Source organism: Trichoderma reesei, assembly GCF_000167675.1.
Source record: "Trichoderma reesei QM6a unplaced genomic scaffold TRIREscaffold_2, whole genome shotgun sequence".
Lineage (NCBI taxonomy): Eukaryota > Fungi > Ascomycota > Sordariomycetes > Hypocreales > Hypocreaceae > Trichoderma > Trichoderma reesei.
Genome location: NW_006711149.1, coordinates 1565696 through 1585247, shown reverse-complemented (window position 1 = coordinate 1585247; position 19552 = coordinate 1565696). Strand labels below are relative to the sequence as shown.

The 19552-nt window shown below is 54.4% G+C and overlaps 7 protein-coding genes across 7 annotated transcripts; 2 read left to right on the top strand and 5 right to left on the bottom strand.

Moving 5' to 3' along the window:
- Window positions 1–211: 211 nt before the first annotated feature.
- On the bottom strand, window positions 212–1735 carry TRIREDRAFT_55723 (amino acid transporter; the record flags this gene model as incomplete). Its single annotated transcript, XM_006962145.1, has 1 exon — window positions 212–1735. One exon carries the CDS (start codon window positions 1733–1735, stop codon window positions 212–214), a length of 1524 nt encoding a protein of 507 aa, XP_006962207.1.
- A 692-nt stretch (window positions 1736–2427) lies between these two features.
- Window positions 2428–3837, top strand: TRIREDRAFT_55179 (Arginase/agmatinase/formimionoglutamate hydrolase; the record flags this gene model as incomplete). The annotated part of the gene is made up of 4 exons (XM_006962356.1): window positions 2428–2556; window positions 2647–2773; window positions 2845–3177; window positions 3254–3837. 4 exons carry the CDS (start codon window positions 2428–2430, stop codon window positions 3835–3837), a joined length of 1173 nt encoding a protein of 390 aa, XP_006962418.1.
- Window positions 3838–4500: 663 nt separating this feature from the next.
- TRIREDRAFT_56093 (uncharacterized protein) lies at window positions 4501–5421 on the bottom strand (the record flags this gene model as incomplete). The annotated part of the gene is made up of 2 exons (XM_006962144.1): window positions 4501–5154; window positions 5224–5421. 2 exons carry the CDS (start codon window positions 5419–5421, stop codon window positions 4501–4503), a joined length of 852 nt encoding a protein of 283 aa, XP_006962206.1.
- A 594-nt stretch (window positions 5422–6015) lies between these two features.
- Window positions 6016–7728, top strand: TRIREDRAFT_55782 (uncharacterized protein; the record flags this gene model as incomplete). Its single annotated transcript, XM_006962355.1, has 1 exon — window positions 6016–7728. One exon carries the CDS (start codon window positions 6016–6018, stop codon window positions 7726–7728), a length of 1713 nt encoding a protein of 570 aa, XP_006962417.1.
- A 603-nt stretch (window positions 7729–8331) lies between these two features.
- Window positions 8332–12720, bottom strand: TRIREDRAFT_55747 (uncharacterized protein; the record flags this gene model as incomplete). Its single annotated transcript, XM_006962143.1, has 2 exons — window positions 8332–8437; window positions 8504–12720. Coding segments are annotated over 2 exons (4323 nt in total), but the record flags the coding sequence as incomplete, so codon positions are not given.
- A 2498-nt stretch (window positions 12721–15218) lies between these two features.
- On the bottom strand, window positions 15219–15945 carry TRIREDRAFT_56081 (uncharacterized protein; the record flags this gene model as incomplete). The annotated part of the gene is made up of 3 exons (XM_006962142.1): window positions 15219–15474; window positions 15644–15738; window positions 15778–15945. 3 exons carry the CDS (start codon window positions 15943–15945, stop codon window positions 15219–15221), a joined length of 519 nt encoding a protein of 172 aa, XP_006962204.1.
- A 791-nt stretch (window positions 15946–16736) lies between these two features.
- On the bottom strand, window positions 16737–17799 carry TRIREDRAFT_103886 (uncharacterized protein; the record flags this gene model as incomplete). The annotated part of the gene is made up of 4 exons (XM_006962141.1): window positions 16737–16967; window positions 17031–17433; window positions 17504–17720; window positions 17781–17799. 4 exons carry the CDS (start codon window positions 17797–17799, stop codon window positions 16737–16739), a joined length of 870 nt encoding a protein of 289 aa, XP_006962203.1.
- Between the last annotated feature and the right edge of the window lie 1753 nt (window positions 17800–19552).

The following is a 19552-nucleotide window of genomic DNA, read 5'->3' as shown; positions in this document are numbered from 1 at the left end:
ATGTTATGTTATGTAGTATTATCAACGCTTGTTAACGGGAGCCGTACCATTTCGTACATACAGTATTAGCATCAGTATTAGTCCTTGCAGAAGAGAGTTGAATGCTGGCTCTGGCGGAACAAGGACTCCTTTTTTTCATCAAAAACAAGCAAAAGACTTGATGAGAACATTTGCCTCAAGGTAAAGGGACATATTTAGTTACAGACCATTGCTAATGCAGAGTCTCGTCGCCGTAACTCTCCAAGCGAGGCCCGGTAAAGGTCTTGCGCAGCTTCGCAAACCACGCAACCGTGGTGACAACCAGCCCAACCGCCATAACCACAATCAGATAGTTCATCGAGCTCCCGGTGACGGGATAGCCAACAGGGAAGCAGAAGCAGACGGAGAAGAAGGCGACAAACAGCGTGGCCACCGCATTGATCACGTAGCCAAACCTGCCCAGAGAAAAGGCTCGCTCGGGGAGGATGCCGCGGCCTCGGAACAGGACGGCAGCCTGGGGCAGTGCCACGGTGATGTTGAGCGCAAACAGATTCAGGTTGATGAAGCTGCTGTAAGCCGTCGACGACGCAACATAGAGGACGCCGACAATCATCTGCAGGACCAGCATGACGGCCGTGGCGCGCACAGGGCTGGCCCGGCTGAGGCGAGAGATGTAGTCCGAGTAAGGCACGCCCCCGTCTCGGGAAAGCGACCAGATGGTCCGCCCGGAAAAGATAAAGAGGTTGAGGACAATGTCGTAGAACATGACCATGTAGTAGACGGCCCAGATGGTCGTGGCCACCTTGGAGTTGAGCGCCTGGTTGTACACCTCGAGGATCGGGACCCCGGACTCGATGAGGGCCTGGAGATCGGTAATGACAAACATGAGTGCAATGTTCCAGGCAGTGACGGTGACGACGCCCAGGGCCATGGTGGTGATGATGGCAATGGGCACGTTCCGGCTCGGGTTGGGCACTTCTTCCGAGACGTGCGTCGGGGCGTCGACGCCGCTGTACGCCCAGAGACAGCCGGTGATGCCGATGAAGATGGCCCAGCCGTCGGGCCAGCCGCTGACGTTCTGGTAGTCCCTAAAGACAAAGTCCGACGACTGCTTGACCTCCTGGACAGTGAGCAGCGTCACCAGCGAGGCCACGAAGCCGACGAGCGACAGCACCGTGATGCCCACGCCCAGCTTGCCCACAGCCGACGGGAACCAGGAAGTGACCAGGAACGCGACGATGCAGAGCAGGATGTGCAGCAGATACGTGTGCCAGGCCTGGGGTTGGTAGTCCTCGTTCCACAGGCTGACGACGTCGAGGATGGACCCCGCGACGAAGAGGTCGCACGACACCAGCCCGGCCATGATGTAGATGACGCTGACCCATCCGGTGAAGAAGGCGGCGACGCGGCGTGTCGACGGCGGAAACGTCATGTAGACGATGTGATACTGGCCGCCGGCAGACGGAAACGCAGAGGCAAGCTCGGCGAAGCCGACGTTGATGATGACCATGACCACGGCCGCGGCGACGAGGCCGTAGATGATGCCCGGGCCACCGCCGCAGGCCAGGGGCACGGCGACGCCAGAGGCGAACGCCACCCACGAGTTCATCGTGGTGAAGCCAAAGGCCACGACCGACAGGAGGCTGAATCTCTTCTTGAGGTGCTGCTCTTCGGGGTGCGCCGGCAGCTTCTCCTCCACTTGCGACTGGGATATGGACACGGAGGGCGGAGTCTCCGACTTTATATTGGACGCCATGACGAGGGACGGTCTTGACGAGGGATGTTCTTGACGAGGGACGTTCTATCGATTCAGTCGAGTTATTTGTTTTGTTTTCGCGTATATTGCAGAGAATCAAAGAGGTGAAAGGGTCATGAGATGGTGAGGCATGCTACGACCAAGCAATGGCCGCCCTTCGGTAGGTATGTCAGGAAAATAAAAAGACATCTGCGAGAAGATGATCCATTCTATATACATCACGTCGTGCTGCGGAGATGCAGATATATATAGGCATATATATATATAACCCTGGGGGTATCGGGTCGTCGGGCGCACATCTGATGCATCGCTTCGAGGGTTGTTGATCTTCCCAATACGACGTCCTGATAAAAAGACACGGCATTGAACCTGGAGGTGGGTCGTAGTACTACCATATGCAAGCCGGCTTTGTGACTATCTATCTATGCTTTGCCGATCTCGGGCCTTGTCGTGAAGCTCTTACTACTACTACTAGTTATTCCCCAGATAAACAATCCCGCCCTTGACGCCGAGTGTGGGGGAGCGAGTGAGAGGGGAGAGTGAGGGGGGGAGAAGAGGCGGGACCGGGGCAGCGACAAAGACGGGGGCGACCGTATATAAATGGACAAGGCAAGGGCCAGATAAAGCGAGCATGGCCATTGTCTATCGTATCTCTGCTTGCAGGCATTCTCGAGCAAGCCTTATCTCGAAGAATGAAGTTCGTCTCGTTGATACACCTCCTGGCCTTTATTGGCTCGGGCCAGGCCTGTGGCGGACACGGCGAGGAAAAGGAATGGAGCAGCGAGGAATTGGCAGAGCTGGAGGCCAAATGGGGCCATGAGGTGTGTTATAAACCCCCGAATTGTGAACCTGGCAATTGATCTCTTGGTTTTGTTGTCGAGCTCAGTCATGGTAACATAAACGCAACGCAGTGGTCGTTCAATGGCATAGGCTCGTTTGCTCACCTCGACTATGTCAAATGCCTCACCAAACCCCAAGAGAAATACGACATTGCCATCATCGGAGCGCCCTTTGACAATGCCGTCTCTTTTCGACCAGGTACTTTCTAAACTAACTCTCGCGTTGTGCAAAACACAAACTCGAGGCGCTCTTACTGATGGCATCTCCAGGCGCCCGATTCGGCCCCAGGGCCATCAGACAGGCCTCGTCTCGCCAGACTTCGCTGCGCGCATTCAACCCTCGCGCCAACATCAACCCCTATCAGAACTGGGCCAAGATTGTCGACTGCGGCGACATTCCCATCACGCCCTTTGACAACAACATTGCGGTAGAGCAGATGACGCAGGCCTTCAAGAACCTCGGCAGGGCGAACCCTGTAAGCTCCCTGAGCCAGGGCAGGCCCAAGATCATCACCCTCGGCGGCGACCACAGTTTGGCGCTGCCTGCGTTGAGGGCTTTGAAGGAGATTTACGGCAGGCCAGTCCGCGTGCTTCACTTTGACGGTATGTTTCTTCGAAAACCCCAAGCTGCTGAGATATCAGAAAGGACGAGGCTAAGCGAACGAAACACACCCACCAGCTCACCTGGACACTTGGGATCCTGCTGCGTACCCATCTGCCTGGGGCTCGACGCAGTTCACCCATGGCTCCATGTTCTGGATGGCAAACAAGGAGGGTCTGCTGTCAAATTCATCATCCGGCCAATCCGTCCACGCCGGTCTGCGTACGCGTCTCAGTGGCACGGACTGGGCCGATCACGAATCCGATACCGCGCAGAACTGGGTTCGTTATTCCGCTGACGAGATTGATGATATCGGTACCAGGGGAATCACCGATGGTATCATGTCAGTGCTGGGTACCGAGGATCCCGTATACCTGTCTGTGGACATTGACGTGCTGGACGTTGCTTTTGCACCCGGGACCGGGACCCCTGAGCCCGGTGGCTGGACTACCAGAGAGCTCATCAGGATATTGCGAGGCATCGAGGGCTTGAACATTGTTGGAGCCGATGTGGTTGAGGTAAGTCCGGCCTACCAGGGCAGAGGCGAGGAGACGGCGTTGGCAGCGGCACAGGTCGTATATGAGATTCTGAGCTCTATTGTCAAGAAGGGCTTGGAGAAGGGAGCCAGAGAAAAGGCAGGGACTGGAAGGGATGAGCTGTGATGAAATCTGTATAAGAGTGTATATTATCGGAAGAAGGTGTCCTATTAGTGTATTATAGCTGGAGAATAGACATTGGCTGGCTAAGTCCGCCGGTCATGATGGATAATATTGATGCTAAGCCGCGTACCTATCTTATTGAAGCAATAATATAGTATCGAATGGGAGGAAAACAAGTCCTGTGACGAGTATCTGTCAGACACTCGTAACTGCGAGCATTAACAAAACATTGCTGCTTTCCGTTATGAAATTGTCCTTGCAACACCGAAGCAAAAGCATTGAGCATCAAGCCAGACAGGTCCCGCAGGAATTGTCGAATTCTGAATCCACAAATGATGGCTCATAAACACACCACGGCACTTGTCGTTGCCAATCTATGGCGGACCATTCCCCTGGTCACAAGGAATGACACAGCTGTTCCGGTCCATTGTAAAGACGCAGGTGATTCGCATACATCAGGTGATGATGATTTACTGAATAAGGCTTCTGTTGGAACATATAAGCAATATTGATCGCAAGAGATTTACGTCAAAGCCTTCCATCACACCATTCTGTTTGATACAGCCTTTCAGGGCCACCCAATTCCATTCTTCGTGGACTTTTCTTCATCATCTGAACCAGGAGACATCCTTGTGGTCATTGTCCGCCATGGCTGCGCCAGTCTGCTCAGGTAGACAACTTCGCTAAAAGCCGCCGAAATTCATCAATATCCGGCTGCAGCTCCCGCAACCGTGCCTCATTGCCAAATACCTCGCCAACGGTCTTCAAGTCCTGCACCATCCTCCCCTGGTCTGTCGTGCCGTTAAGCACCTGTGTCCCACCCAGGCCTAGAATTAAGATATAAAACGCAAGCTCCTTCTCCACGCTGAGCTTCACTGCCACGGTACTCAAGACACTCGATGCCATGATCTCCGGGTTGTGCCGAAGCATCCAGTATGCTTGATACGTGATGCCGTGTTCCGCGCAAAACTCCCTGACGTCGAAATCGTAGCGCGTCTCCTTGTAGAAGCGGTTCTGCACAATGGTGGGCTTGATTCTCGCACAGGCATACAATTCTCGAAGCTGCGATAAGCTGAAGTTGGAGACACCGAGGGAGCGGATCCTGTGCGGCACAAAAGTCTCCAATACCCTCCACGCAATGAGATTATCATTGTCGTCTTCGAAGGGCACATGGAGCAGGAGAGAATCCAGGTAGTCGACCTGGAGGTGCTCGAGACTCTGCTGTACTGACTCGACTATCTGTCCCTCGATGCTCTGATGAGGATTGAAGGGAATCTTGTCCTTTGCGTGAGCCCAGACCGGTGTGAATTTCGATTGTATCTGGTGAAACCAATTGACATTTTCAGTAAGATGAAGAGCTGGGAGATGAAAGAAGGGAATTGAGCGTACGAAGAGATCACTGCGCTTTGTACCAGACGCGAGAGCGGCCGCGATTCCATCTCCTGTCCGCTGCTCATCATACGCCGTTGGGTAATTGGCAGTGTCCACGCATGTGAACCCTGAGAGAATAGCCGTTTCCGTGAGATGGGCAGTCTTGTCCCCTTTCCAGGCGGTCCCGTACAAGAGCAGCGAAGTCTTGAATCCCATATCAGCACAATACTGACAGAAATAGCATGGACACGGGTGTGAGGGGGGCCGAGCGAGAGAGAAGAGAAACCTTGCTTGAAAAGCAGAGAGTCACAAGGCTCTGAGCACGGATCACTGCAACAACAGCTGCTACTAGGAATCCCATATACCTAGGAAGATATTGCATAAATGGGACACAGCACACTTTGCATTGGCATCAGTGAAGCAGTCTGACATAGCTCACTTTAGGAATGCGGACATGGACAAGAAACAGGGCCAACTGCAGCCCTGGGTATGCAGAGCATCTAAGCGCCGAACCCACGCATCAATGGCCTCGACCTAGGGATTTGTGTTGGGTCTTGATTGATTTCTCATGCATCACGAGCAACACTGGTATGCTCTTTGCATGAGCCCAATGCCTCTCTCTGGTCAGTGCCTGTGTGTATGGAATATCTTCTTGCCTACGCTTCCAAGTTCCTATAAGTGCGCCTCGATCGTCTCCCCTTACTCTACGCGGTTCCGACGCAATACGAGGGTTAAGCAATTTAGCCGTCAAGCATCTTGTTCAATAATCTTTACTACACTTATATCACCTTTGAGTCAAGATCCGCCGCCATGCTCCTCTCATCAGTCTTCTCCCTCCTCGCAGCAGCCCAGCAAATCCCACTCCCACCCCATCCACCACCCCCTGAACCAGTCCCCTCAACCACATCAACACTACAAAACCGCCTAAACCAAGCCCTGCCCCAAATCCAGGCCCTCAAGAGAATCGGCGGCACAGCCGGCATCTCCATCGGCGTCACGTCCCACAACCACGTCCTCCTAAACACCAACCTCGGCTTCTCCAACATCGACCGCCGCCTCACCGCAAACTCATCCACAAGATACCCCATCGCCTCCCTCACAAAAGCCTTTGTGTCATCCACAATCGCGCAGCTCGTCCACGAAGGCCTCCTCAAGTGGGACGAGCCTCTATCGAGCTACATACCCGAGCTCGCCTTCGAACACGATCCATCACTCGCAGACCAGCTCACCCTCATCGACATCCTCTCCCACCGAACTGGCCTCGCTCGTCTCGACGCCCTCTGGCTAGGCGCCGACAGCCAAACCTTTGCCCCCAAGAACTTCACAATCCCCCTGTGCAATCACCTCCCGCCCATCCACCCGATCCGCTCACAATGGCTCTATAACAACTGGATGTACGCCCTCGCAGGCGAAGTCATCGAGAGAGTCACAAACCAGTCCTGGGGCAAAGTCCTCTCCTCCCGGATCCTCAACCCGCTCAATCTCTCCCACACCACAGCCATCGCATCGGAGATCCCCCCAGACTCATTAGCCCTACCGTACATGGTGCTCGACGACGACAACAAGACCCCCGTCCAGGTGGGCAAGATGGGTCTCACCGACGGCAGCATCATGACTTCCGCCGGTGGCATCCGCAGCACCGTCAGCGATCTCCTCACCTGGGGAAACACCCTCCTCTCGCTCTACCGAGACGATGAAAAGAAGCCACCGCTTGCGCTTCTCGACACCGTCCTCTCCGGCCACAGCTTCATGAACAGCACCGCTGCAACAGACGAGCTCTATACCTTGGGCTTTGCCAAAGTCGTCATCCCTGCTCAGTTCGGCAAAATCGGCTTCAACTCCATTCTCATGGACGCCATGCCCGTGATAGGAGCCAGCTCCAAGTCGCAGCAAGTCTTCTACCACAGCGGCGCCGGCGCGGGCTACAACCACTGCCTCATGCTGGTCCCTAGCTCCCAGTCCGTCATTGTCGTCCTGACCAACTCTGTCTCTCAGGGGGACACTGCCGACTGGATCGCTCAGACACTGCTCCAGGTTATATTAGACGAGAAGCAGCAGCAGCAGCAGCAGCAGCAGCCGCTCGACCTAACGCCATTTGCTGAGCGAGCCGCTACAAAATGGAGAGCAACCCACCAGGAAATCGTCGACGCTCTCGAAAAAGGACGCAAGCCCGACTCGCCAGAACCAAGACATGACAGCCTCGTAGGCAAATACTGGCACCAGTCTCGAGCTCTCTACCTCGAGGTATACTCGGATGATGATGGTGATGGTGATGACACCCTGAGATTCAACATCAACGGAAGGCCCGAGCAAGAACATGTCCTGTCACACTACGGCGACGACACATTCATCTTCTTGCCGTCGGCCGATCAGCGGCTTCGCAGGGGCTTGTTCCACTATGGCCCTGCGGCGTGGCTTTTGCATTTCGAAAACAGGGATTCAAGAGGGAGGTTCACGGAGATTCAGTGGAATATCGACAGCCAGGCACCCTCTCCTGAGCGATTCGTGAGAGACGAATCTTGATCTTGATACGCATATATGGCTCAGCCATCTAGAAACGGGCAAAGGGGTACCAGATCAAGTTGACAAAAGTCACATGAAACAAAGCACATGGGCGGTAGTTGTTGAGAATTACAAGGACATTGAAGAATACTGCCCCCATTAATCACAACTTCTCATCTCCCCGTTTCTTTCCGGTGAGGACGACCCAGTTCACCATGGATATGCCTTTCTCAGCGAAACGTCACCTCAGTCAATCGAAAGAATGACTTGCACACACGTTGAGCTCAGCAGTAGTAGCTCTAGACAAGACACTTCCTCATGACGGGCATGTCATGTTGAGGTATATGTACAGAAAATCCAAATCGCGATACTGACTTGCTTATACCTCGCGCAGGGCAGTCCCGGCTCAATGTGAGAGTGCGTCGGAAATGCAAAGTTTCCTTAAAAAAATATAAAGCACCGCTGTCTACCCGACTGACATGAAACGACTCGATATGAGTGTTTGAAATGCTTCTTTTTACCGTATAATATCCCCAGCCATATTTCAATGCCTTCTTTGATCCAAACCTACAGCCACTCTCAAACCCCCTTTTTAAACCGTTGAAAGCACCCATATCCATTCTATTAGCTCTCCTTCAACAACTCCTCCAGCTCCTCCATCTCTCCACTGTGGTATATCATGTCATAAAACAAGCCCTTGGAGCGGTATAAATCTCGCGGAGACCCATATCTACCCAAATCTCAGTCAGCATTTTTCAATCCTCTTCTCTCGTACAGCTGCAGGACGTCAACTTACTCTACTACTCTGCCAGCACCCATCACAACAACGGTATCATAATCAATAATAGTCCGCAGGCGATGCGCAATCGTCACGAGCGTACGATCCCCACCTGCAGATTCAAGCTCGTTGCGGAGAACCTGCTGGATGCCCTTGTCCGTTTCATAGTCCATGCTCGCCGTGGCCTCGTCCAGCAGCATCAGCTTGCTCTGCCGGATGAGCGCGCGGCAGAGCGACAAGACCTGGCGCTGTCCGTGCGAAAAGTTTTCTCCGCGGGCGTCCACCGGCGTCGATAGAGAAATGCCCTGAGATTGTCCGCGGACGGAGCCGTCGTCTGCGCCGTCGACAGCGGTCTCGTCGGAGGAATCGTCGCTGGAGAAGGAGGCGATGCCCTTGCAGTTCTCCAGCGCCTTTTCGAGAATCTCCTTGGGGACGCGCCCGGTAGGATCAAGGTTGGACTCCACAGTTCCGTTGAACAGGGTCGCCTCCTGGGGGATGATTGTGAGGGCCTCACGCAATCTGCGTCGAGGAATCTTGGAAATATCAATCCCATCGTATAATATCTGCCCAGAGACAATGTGCGTAAACCGCAAGAGAGAGAGAACCAGAGTGCTCTTGCCAGAGCCCGTCCGCCCGACGACGGCGACTCGCTCTCCGGCCTTGAACTTGAGGTTGACATCCGTGAGAATGTTGGGCCCATCGGGATCGTACCGGATGGTGACGTCGCGGAACTCAATCTCGCCCGACCTGGGCCAGTTCTTGGGAATGACATGGCTCTCGTCGTCCGCAAACTGCCCTTCCTCGGGGTAAGTGACATCGTCCTTCCCTTCGGGCTCCAGCTTGACGTATTCCTTGACACGGTGGAAGCTCTGCATCTCCACCTCGAGATCGTTCATGGCCCGCACAAGCATGAGAATGGTCTGACTGAGTCCGTTGGCGTTGTTGAGCGAAAAGCCAACCAGACCGGCGCCAACAATGCCAACCTTGGAGAGCGCAATGATGCCGGCAAAAAGGGCGACCAGGGAAGTCACAAAATCCACCCTCATGGCCACCCAACGGTTGCAGTTGTAGTTGGCCTCGGCCGCGGCCGACCACACGCGCAGCTTGGCGGCCAGCTCATGGCCAAAGGTCTCGCTCATACCCGCCCGGGCCCTGATGATGGGCAGGCCGGCCAGGGTGTCGGCAAACTGGGAGAAGACGGGCGACTGCGCCGACGAAGCCAGCCTCTTGATGATGACGGCCGTCCGCGTGTACATTTCGCCGACCACAACACCAAAGATGCAGGTGAAGAAGGCGGGTATCATGAAGATGGGCATGATGGAGCTGACGGCGGCGATGCGGGCGAACAGCATCATGATGGAGTCAAACGTCACCCGGAGCATGGAGCTGAGCCCCGAGTCGATCGAGGCCATGTCGCCAGAGAAGCGGTTGGTGATGCGGCCAATGGGGATCGTCTTGAACCACGACAGGGGCACCCTCATGACCGCGCGGATGAAGTCGTTGTGAAGCTTGCGGCCTGCACGCCACGCGCCCCATTCGAACGCGATGATGACGAAGCCAAACGAGATGATCTCGGCAAAAGTCAAGGCGGCGTATATGCCCATGTAGTAGGCAATGTCCACGTGGGCATTGTTGTTGTAGGCCTCGACCCAGATGCCCATCCAGTAGCTGGACGCAAAGAAGAAGACGTTGGAACCGGCGAGGCCGAGCAGACAAAAGACGGCAAAGAGCGGGTGTCCAAAGTATCGCATGTATTCGAGAGACGCCAGCCGGCCAACCTTGCCCGACGCCTTCATTTCCTGATTGACAATGTCTTTTGCCGATGTTTCGGTAGCCACCTTTGCCGGGTCATTCAGAGCATCTCCGCTGGATTGCAGATCGGGTTCAGGGGGCGTTTCCGTCCCTGTTTGGACTGTTTCGGTCTCGATGTCATCGTCGTCTCCTCCGAGGATCTCTGCAATCTGAATCGGTCTACGCACTACGCCAATGTTGTGTTCGGCGCTCTTGACTTGACCTCTCTCGAGAAGAACAGAAAAGTCTGCCTGCGAGGAGATCCAGGGTACCTGAGTGACGAGAACGACGGTCCTGCCTTTGAGTAAATCGCTGCAGAAGCAGTGTTTCCAAACGCCAGCCGACGTCTTGGCGTCGAGAGCAGAAAATATGTCGTCCAGAAGCAGGAGAGATGCCGTGGAGTAGAGCGCTCTGGCTAGGGCAACTCTGGCCTTTTGCCCCCCGGACAAGGACGTGCCATTCTCACCTACGACGGTCTGGTCGCCATCTGACAGCTCCTTGAGGTCGATGTTGAGACAGCAGGCCTCGATGACCCTGTCGTATCGAGCACGATCCATTGGGCTTTGGAAGAGGATGTTGGCCTGGATGGTATCATTCTGAAGCCAAGCAGACTGTGAAGCGAATGCGATGTCACTGGGTGCAGTGACCTTGCCGCCTTCTAGATGCGTCTCGCCGAGGATCGCAAGCAGTAGGGTACTCTTCCCGCTGCCACTCTGGCCAGTAATGACATTGAGACCGCCTTCGACAAAATCTAGCGAGATGTCCTCAAGGCGGAATGTGGCCTTTTTGTTTCGGCGGAACGAAGCGCCTTCGATCCTGAGTGGCCCAACAGGGTACCGGACAAGGGGCACGGTGCTATTAAAGTACTTGTCGAGCCGGCTAAAGGCGACGCTCGCGGCAGCAAAGTTCCTTGAGAATGCACTGGCCATCATGATGTTTCTACGGATGTTCTTCACAAGGAAGGCAGCAGTAAAGGCAGTGGAGGCGTCAAGGGGATGCTTTTCTACGCCGACGTGCAGTCCAAACATGACGAGGAGGCCAATGTACGGAAAACACTGCGTGACTTGGTTGACCATGGTCTGCAGGACGGCCACCCGCCAGAGCTCCCTCTGTTCGGCCGCCCTGGCCCCGATGATGCGGTCTGTGATGGGGTCCTCCCACGCAAAGTACTTGATGGCGCGGATGGAAGCTAGGTATTCAGCAACGAGAGAGATGCGCGTATCCTGGGCTTTCCTCACCCGCCTCTGTGCGCCATACATCCGACGTCCCATGTAAACGGAAATGGGCGTCGCCAAAAGCAAGATGGCCGTCCCCACGAGGGACACCCAGCCCATCATCCTGTACAGGCCAAAGAGGGAGATGATGGTGCCGGCCGGCACACCCGCAGATACCAAGATGACATCTCGTGCGCGATAGACAGCGTCCACGTCGGCGGCCATCAAGTTCGCTAGGCGTCCGGCAGAAGTCGATTTCTGAGCCTGGGCCTCCTTCTCCTTGGTGGCATTCCCCCCCTTGGTGTCAAAGGGATCCTCTTCCAGCTCCATTGACGCCAGAGCTCTGTGGTACAGCTCCTGGGTCATGGCGGACTTTACTCGCACGATCAGTCTAGTGGAATTGAAGACGTACTGCTGGAACAAGACGGACCGGGACAGGGGTCCGACGAACATGAGAATAAGCCACAGGAACGGATGGTATTGCGCAGCGCTGGGGTTGGCAATGTAGTCGAGAAGGCGATACATGCCGTACGGGGAGACGTTCTCCATGGTGAAAGCGGCCGCGGCCCAGGTGGCCATGAGCAACAACTCCCTGCGCTGAAACTTTAATGCTGTCCACAGCGTCTTTCTGCACACGGCGCGGGCCCGTTGAATCCTCTGGAGGAGATACATTGGTTCGTCGTACCAAGCGAGCGTGGGGATGCCAGACATGTCAAGCTTTCGTCTGGTGCCCTTCCACACGAGAGGCGTCAGCCACTCATAGGTGAAGTAGTAGTTGAACCAGCTGCACGTTTCCTCCGGGGCGGGTTCTTCATTCTGCTCGGTGTAGCCTGGAATTTCGTGCTTGATGGTTGGCGGAACCCACTCTCGCGGCGTGATCAAGGCGACGACGACAGATGCGCCCAGCGACGACACGAAGCCAATTACGCCGACATCTGCAATGCATTGGTCGGTGTCGATCTGGATGCAAGGGAGCAGCTGTGCGGCCACAAGGACGAAGAAGGTGGCGGTGAGAACATAGTTGACTTGGTGAAGAATCAGATGGCGCCAAGCAAGATCGTTACTGAGGGGACGGAGCAGGCCGAGGACAAAGGCGTAAGCAACAGCAACGACATTGAGCAGATGCACCCGCCCCTGAACCAGAGCCACGATCAAGAAGACCAGCGAGGCGATGCGGGTGGCCTGCGACGCGACTTCGTAGGGCCATTTGATGGAGGATGCCTTGGACCTGGTGGCGGGCACAGAGTTCTTGCGATGCCGGATAAGACGAAAAGTCAGCCAAGCCGCTGAAGTGGCGAGGATCGCACCCTGAAGAATACCAGAACGAGCAAACTCAGAGACGCCGCCTATCCATTTGGTCTCCGAGGGGTCGACGCCGAGGCTGGCAAGGCAAATGCCTATTCGTTAGCAAAATAGATCAGGATGAAGTCGAACAGGGACACTTCATTGGGATGTCATTTCATAGCGCAATTGGGGAGGCGGACGCCATGGTGCCGCAGATGAGATGATGGACGCTGACAGCCTTTGAGTGCCGAGAAACGTACCGGCTTAAGAGTGTGGCAGGCTCCCGAAACAGCAGCTCGTCTGTGGTCGGCGAGAACAGCTGGGTGCCAAGGCGGGATAGAACGACGTCCATGATGCCGTCATCCAACGATTCGCCCTCGCTCGCTGGAGGGACGATTGAAGATGTTGAAGGAGAGAGAGTTGCTTCGGATGAAGTGCAAGTCGATCGATGTAGACTTGGTACTAGGTAGAGCACCGCGAGTGGGCCTCGCCAGTTGAACGGCAAAGCCGTCTAATCGCCCTTTGACCCCTACAGCAGGCCAGTTGTAGGCCGGGCTCTGCTTTTCAACTTTTTGCCTTGCAAGTTTCCTGTAAGGGTGTCGGAATCCCTGCCGGCGAACTGCAGGCTGCACCCGCGGCTGCAAAAATCCCTGCGCTAGCCACCCCCCCACAGTTGACCGATATGGAGAACGGGCTTGTCGTTGCTTCGTATCTTCCGAGAAGGGCAGAGAGTTGATGTAAAGAAAGGGGAGAGGCTGATACGAGAGGGCGGACAGCTGAGACTCTGCTCTCACCGGTATTTGGAAATGGAGTAATACAGCACCTGGCCCATGCAAACGTGCATGTCCACGTTGGCCAAGGTGCATGCCCTGTTGTTGATAGTAGTAGTAGGAGCATGCATGTCCTTGACATGCTGGAGAGATTGCGGTCAACGCAGGGCGGACAAGAAATTCTCTTGAATAACATTAAGTATGCTTCTTCGTACGAGTACCGCCTTTGACCGGCGGGTAAATGCCAGTCCTTTGATGCTCTCGGACGTTCATCAGGCGCTGGCATTGATTGGATGACGAGCAAGGGCGGCCAACTTCGGCGCCGGTCGTTTTTCTACCTACACGCACGGCTCAAGCGGCAGCGGCAGAGCTGCAGCCACCGGGAGGCCTAACAAGGCGAGCTCGACGGCCAGTCCAATTGCGCGTCATCTGCTGATCTCTAGCTGCTGCTAGTCGGCTGGCTGCCTTGACTGAACCTCTTGGGAGAGAAACGTTTCCGTCGGGCCAACAAGTCATGAATGAGCAACCAGTATAGGTCGATAATACATGAACCAAATGTCGAGATAGTACATAACACTATTCACAGGCTCCAAGTCGGCATAGTAATACTGCATCTTGCACCGGGTGGTCGGCAAGGGGAGAGCAAGGTGGCAGTCCCGAGGAATCCAGCCCCTGGCTAGCCCATGTCGTCCTCCAAGGCCTCTATCGCGTGCTCGCGAATCTGGTGTCTGCCGCGATTCTAGCAGGTGGCTTCCGGCGGAGTGGCGACTGCGCTGTTGGTCGCGGGTCAGTCAACTGTTGAATCAATTTCAAGAGGGTGTAATAATCGCAACACCACCACGAGGCTGTGCGTGCACCGTTCCAGCATCGAAGCCTTATTCCCCTGCAGCAGTGAAGCACGATCTTGTTTGAATGAAACAGACGGCAAATTGTGATACAAACGTAGCACGCCCAAGTACTTGGAACAGAAAGCAGTTGAATCACAAGAGACGATCTGGAACTGATGAGCAGCGAAGAGTCAACATGAGGTTGCTCTGATCCAGGAGCATGCTCTAAGTAGGTACCTAAGGTATATTATCTCTCAAATTCAAATCGCAAGGCAGGAGCAAAAGGACAAATGCCAACACCGCACCGCCTTCCAAGTAAACCCCCCCACAAAATCATCAGATTGACATAGTAGATCGTTCATCAGCAGGCAATCTCATCAACCTCGGCCGGTGAGTAATGTTCTGCAAATTTCAAGCCATGAGCTTCCGAGCCATCGGCTAAGAGAGTAAACCTCTATAGGACAAGCTAAATTTGCGCACTTCACGAGCCACAGTTGTTCCAAAACCAAAGCAATCGGCGTGCTGGCGCAATGGTAGCGCGCAGTCCTCCTAAGACTGAGGCTCAGGGTTCGAGTCCCTGGTACGTCGACGTTTTTTTTTGTTCTATTTTTTTTGGCTGCTGGCTTCCACGATGATATCCTCCTGCATACTTTAACCTCGGAACTATATCATTTTTTGCTACCGTATCGTACCTTATGCAGCACCCTTCTTCTATAACCAACGCAAGCAAGCATCATTCCAAAAGGCCCCTTAAACCATCCACTTCACCCTCTCCCAAACAAGCATCACCACCCCTTCAGACCTAAACAACCTCCCAATATCCATGCATCATCTCACCACTCCTCCATCAACATTCCCCTCCACCCACAACACTCGGATCATGCGCCATACAAACCGCCGTAGCATAATCCCCATCATGACTGATGGAAATCATCGCGCTCGCATCCTCACCACCATCCTCCCCTCCCCGGCCCTTGATCCGCGCCACAGGCGGTCCGCTGCCAAGACGCTCCTCGTTCCTCCCGCGGCGCTCAATCACCACGTCGTGAAAGGTGAGGCGGCGATGCGAGTGGGCTTTGATGGCCGCTTCTTTGGCTGCGAACCTATGTTCAAATTGCACATCATCGTCATCATCGTCAGCATCATTGCCCCATACACAAAAACGCCCAATTGCAAAACTATTCTCCATAAGAAACAGAAGAGAAAAGATGAGACTCATTGTACAGTCGAGTAAGAGGAAAAAGCAGTGAAAAGTTGGTAAAATCGCCTCACCTCCCAGCAACAAACGAAGCAGCCGCCCACCACTCCGGATCCCGCCTCGCAATCTCGTCACTGCTCACGTCCACCATCCCCGACAACCCCCGTGCCTCATCCAAAGAGGCCATATGAAGCGGGCGACGCTCGACGAGGCATTGCAGCCTGTAATCCCGCCTCGCCTGCTCTTCCGGAGCAAAGATGCGCTTCACAAACCGCGTGCCCCGACGAGGGCTCCTCAGAATGGCATAGATGCGAGAGATGCGGCAAATGTCCGTTCCAATGTTGAGCGGAAAGGGAAATGGCCTGAGAGGCTTCATCTGTTGCTGCACGGCATGAGGAGATGGAGATTGGTACTATAAGAGGCCCCAAGGGTATTATTACTTGTCAAGGCTGAAGAACTGCCTTGTTGAGATGATAGGTATTGCTGTACCCAAGGCATGACACCAATCGAGATACTGATACAGTGCGCAAACAGCCTCGACATGTTTGCTCTACGGCCACGTCGGGCGTGGCTCCAGCAGCTTATCGATAGTAGCAGTGGCCCAAAGCACCGCCTCGTCGACGTCATCAATCCGTCAAGCCAAGACAAGCACCAGAGCGACTCGAGCAAGATCAGCTTCACCATTCATTGTCTGCACGGAACAAAAGGTCCTGTTTGGGTGACAGTACGGCCTGCACGCATCAACTTGTGTGTAATTGTATGTATCACGTAGAGGTACCTAACCGATGCAAGAGAGGGGGGAAGTACAAATCACTATGCTAGGGAATTACGAGTGCAACGACAGTAGAGCAACACGCGGGAAAGAAGAAGGGAAAAAAAAAAAAAAAAAAAAAAAGCCCGGATCCCTCCCTCCCGACTCCGAACAAAACATGGCGAGGATTCAGAGTGTACGAAAATATGTGGTGCGACTGGGCTCGTGCGCCATGCCCACACTGATGCCGCGAATGGAATCTTTTGGTGCCTTGGCAAACAGGCAGTTTCGGGTGATTCTGTCTGCCGTGGAACAAGCGTTTCCCCTCACCGCGCCGCCCCCTCCGAGAGGGCGTCTGCTTCCGGATGAATTGACGTGGCGAGGGGGCTGTTCAAGTGCTTGTCTTGATTTGACGCTTAGGCGCCCTCGTTGAGGAGAGGCGCGCGCTCCTGGTCGGCAGCGGTGGTGCGCCTCCAGCGGAACTCCCTGCCCGACATGGCGGGGACGGCGACGGTGAGCGTCATGATGAAGAGGATGGCCATGATGATGAAGGCAAAGATCCACTGGAAGGCAATGACCTGGCGCTTGAACTGGGCGACGCCAATGGCCGCGGAGAGGGCGCTGAGGGCAAAGCCCATGGTGTAGTCCTGGCAGAGGCAAGCGTTAGTATCCGTAGGACCAACTTTCTGTTAGAAAGGGACAAGACTCACATTGTAGGTGACAATGAAAAAGATTCCGTAGACGAGGATGGCCCAGATAAAGATGTTACCAAAGATCCGGGCAACCAGGCTGTGCGGGTGCGGCACCATGATGGCGCCGTTCCAGTAGATGGCCACAAAGGTCCATGCCAGCGGTCCCGAGGCGACGGGGACGTGGATGAAGCGCGGGACCGTGTTGTGGCGGAAGTAGAGTGAGCTGAGGTTGATGAAGTTGAGGACGAGGATGACCTCGGCCCAGTGGAAGTGCGAGTTGACAAAGAGCATGACAAAGGCAAAGTGCAGCAGGTTGTTGAGGATGAAGTGGCTGCCGACGCCGGCGGCCGCGGAGACGACATCGGCGTTGCTGGAGAAGAGGGACGTGACGTAGCCGAACTGGAGGATGAAGAGGACGATCCTGTATCGAGCTGTCAGTGTCTCTTGTTGCTGAATTTGGGCGACGTCAAGGAAGAGAAGAGCTAGCATACCAGTAAATGTCGGCGAGAATGTGGTTCATGGTAAAGGCGCTGGGGTACAGATAGTTCTGGTCCCATATGCGGCGGCGCACGGTGAAGGCATCGTGGGGCTCGTGGACGGTGAAGTAGACGGAGACGACGACGGAGAGCAGCCACGAGAGCAGCGTGAGGATCTTGTACGTGACGATGGAGCCGCGGCTGTGCGTCTCCCGCTTGCTAAAGGGGTTGTCTGCGGGATGGGTTAGCCAGCTTGCTGGTGAGGGCATCGTGGGGTTGGTGTTTATCGTACAATTCTGCCACCCAGCCATGGTGTCTTGTTTGCCTTCTGTGGAGGAGGAGGAGGCTGTCGAGTCAAATCTGTGCCGGTGTGCTGATGATGGAGATGAAGATGATGATGATGACGGTGGTGGTGAAGAAGAAGAAGAAGGAATCAGTCATAAAGTTTGAAGTGTGTGTGAAAGAAATAGAGAGACGAGACAAAAAAGAGTCGACAATGCAAGAGCTACAGTAACAGGAGCAAGGAGGGAAAGCAGAAGCCCCCGGGCAAACCAAGGCTCCCACCAGTTTATATACCTTAACCTACTAGTATACCCACCGTCCGTCCCGCCCATCACCTCACTCACCTTGTTTGATACTTACCTCGGACACCAATTCACTTCGCTTTCTTCTTCTCCAACGTATTTCCTCTTCCGTCTTTCTCCCTCTCTCGCTACACACACACACACTCCTGTACATACACCCACTTGGCAACCTCAGCCAACCGCTCCGTCATCCATATGCGGGGAAGCTTTGCCTGCCCTTGTCAAACCAACCAAAACCAGCTCCATCCCGCCACCCAGGAAGAAGAAGCAGCAGCAGTAACTGGTAACAACAAGCACCAAGAGGGCTCTACCATAGCTACTCAAGGTATTGGACTAGCTCCCATGGGCTTGCATAGGGACACCCTTGTCATACGAGTGGCCCGGCTGAATGACGCGCAACGCCGTCACCGTTTCTGGCTGCTCTTGTGTCGACACACAGTGTGTAGTCCTTTCAGTAGACTGTACATGAATCTGAGACACAGGAATCACTAGGCACGTTTCTGGACAATGGAAAAGAAGAGGGAATTGCAGTCAAGACTTCACACCTTGTTTTCTCAGCTGAACACAGCTTCACAAGGCACCTCAGCTTCGAACCTTGCATCCAGTGTCTCAGTTATCCCAAGAAGCGCCTGTAGACAGTTACCCGGTATGTACCTTACCTATCGACAGACGCCTCACAACACCAAAAAGAACAAGGCAAGGCAACAAACACCACCATCATCATCATCCCAGCGAAATGCATGCGCGTCCATCAAGGTTTTAAGCACCATGCACCATGCACATGCCCTCCCATGTTCCCCCTCCGATCTCCAACACTAAAAATCCTTCCCCCTCGCCCTCAATCAAGAGCCTCCGCCGCCTCCTCTCAGCAGGCAGGGACGAATCAACAGCCCAGCATCTTGCATGCCGTCGACCTGAACAGTACCGTACGTAAAACTATCCAAGATTTCCCTGTCGAGCCAAGGCCAAGCTGCAGCAACTGCACGATTCTGACTGGTCGTCAAGGATGCATCTTTCATTCATTCGCGCATGTATCATGTACTGTGCCGAAACGGGCAAACCTGTACCCTCATCCATCCACCCCCCGGACGTACATCCAACAACGAACGATCTTGAAGAACCAGCAGGAAAATCAGCAAGACGTGCAAAAAGATTCAAGATCATGATACTAACTTATTCGTACCTTGGCCTTTACAATGATTCACCCTGTGTGGCCCCTTCATGTGTTGTGCAAGGCAGATGATAACCTCGGTTCTACAATAACTACCTACCTACCTACCTACCTAGGTATCTAGTCGAACGCATTGCCATACAGTACCAGCAGCGCATTGCAATCTCCTACCTATGTGGTGTCTACCTGACTTCCAGGATATCCATCATTCTTTTCGGCCTCTTATCTGGGAGTAACACAACGGAAATCCCCTTGCATCCCCATTCCTAATCACAGCGCATACAACCATACCGTACCTAAGGTACAGTG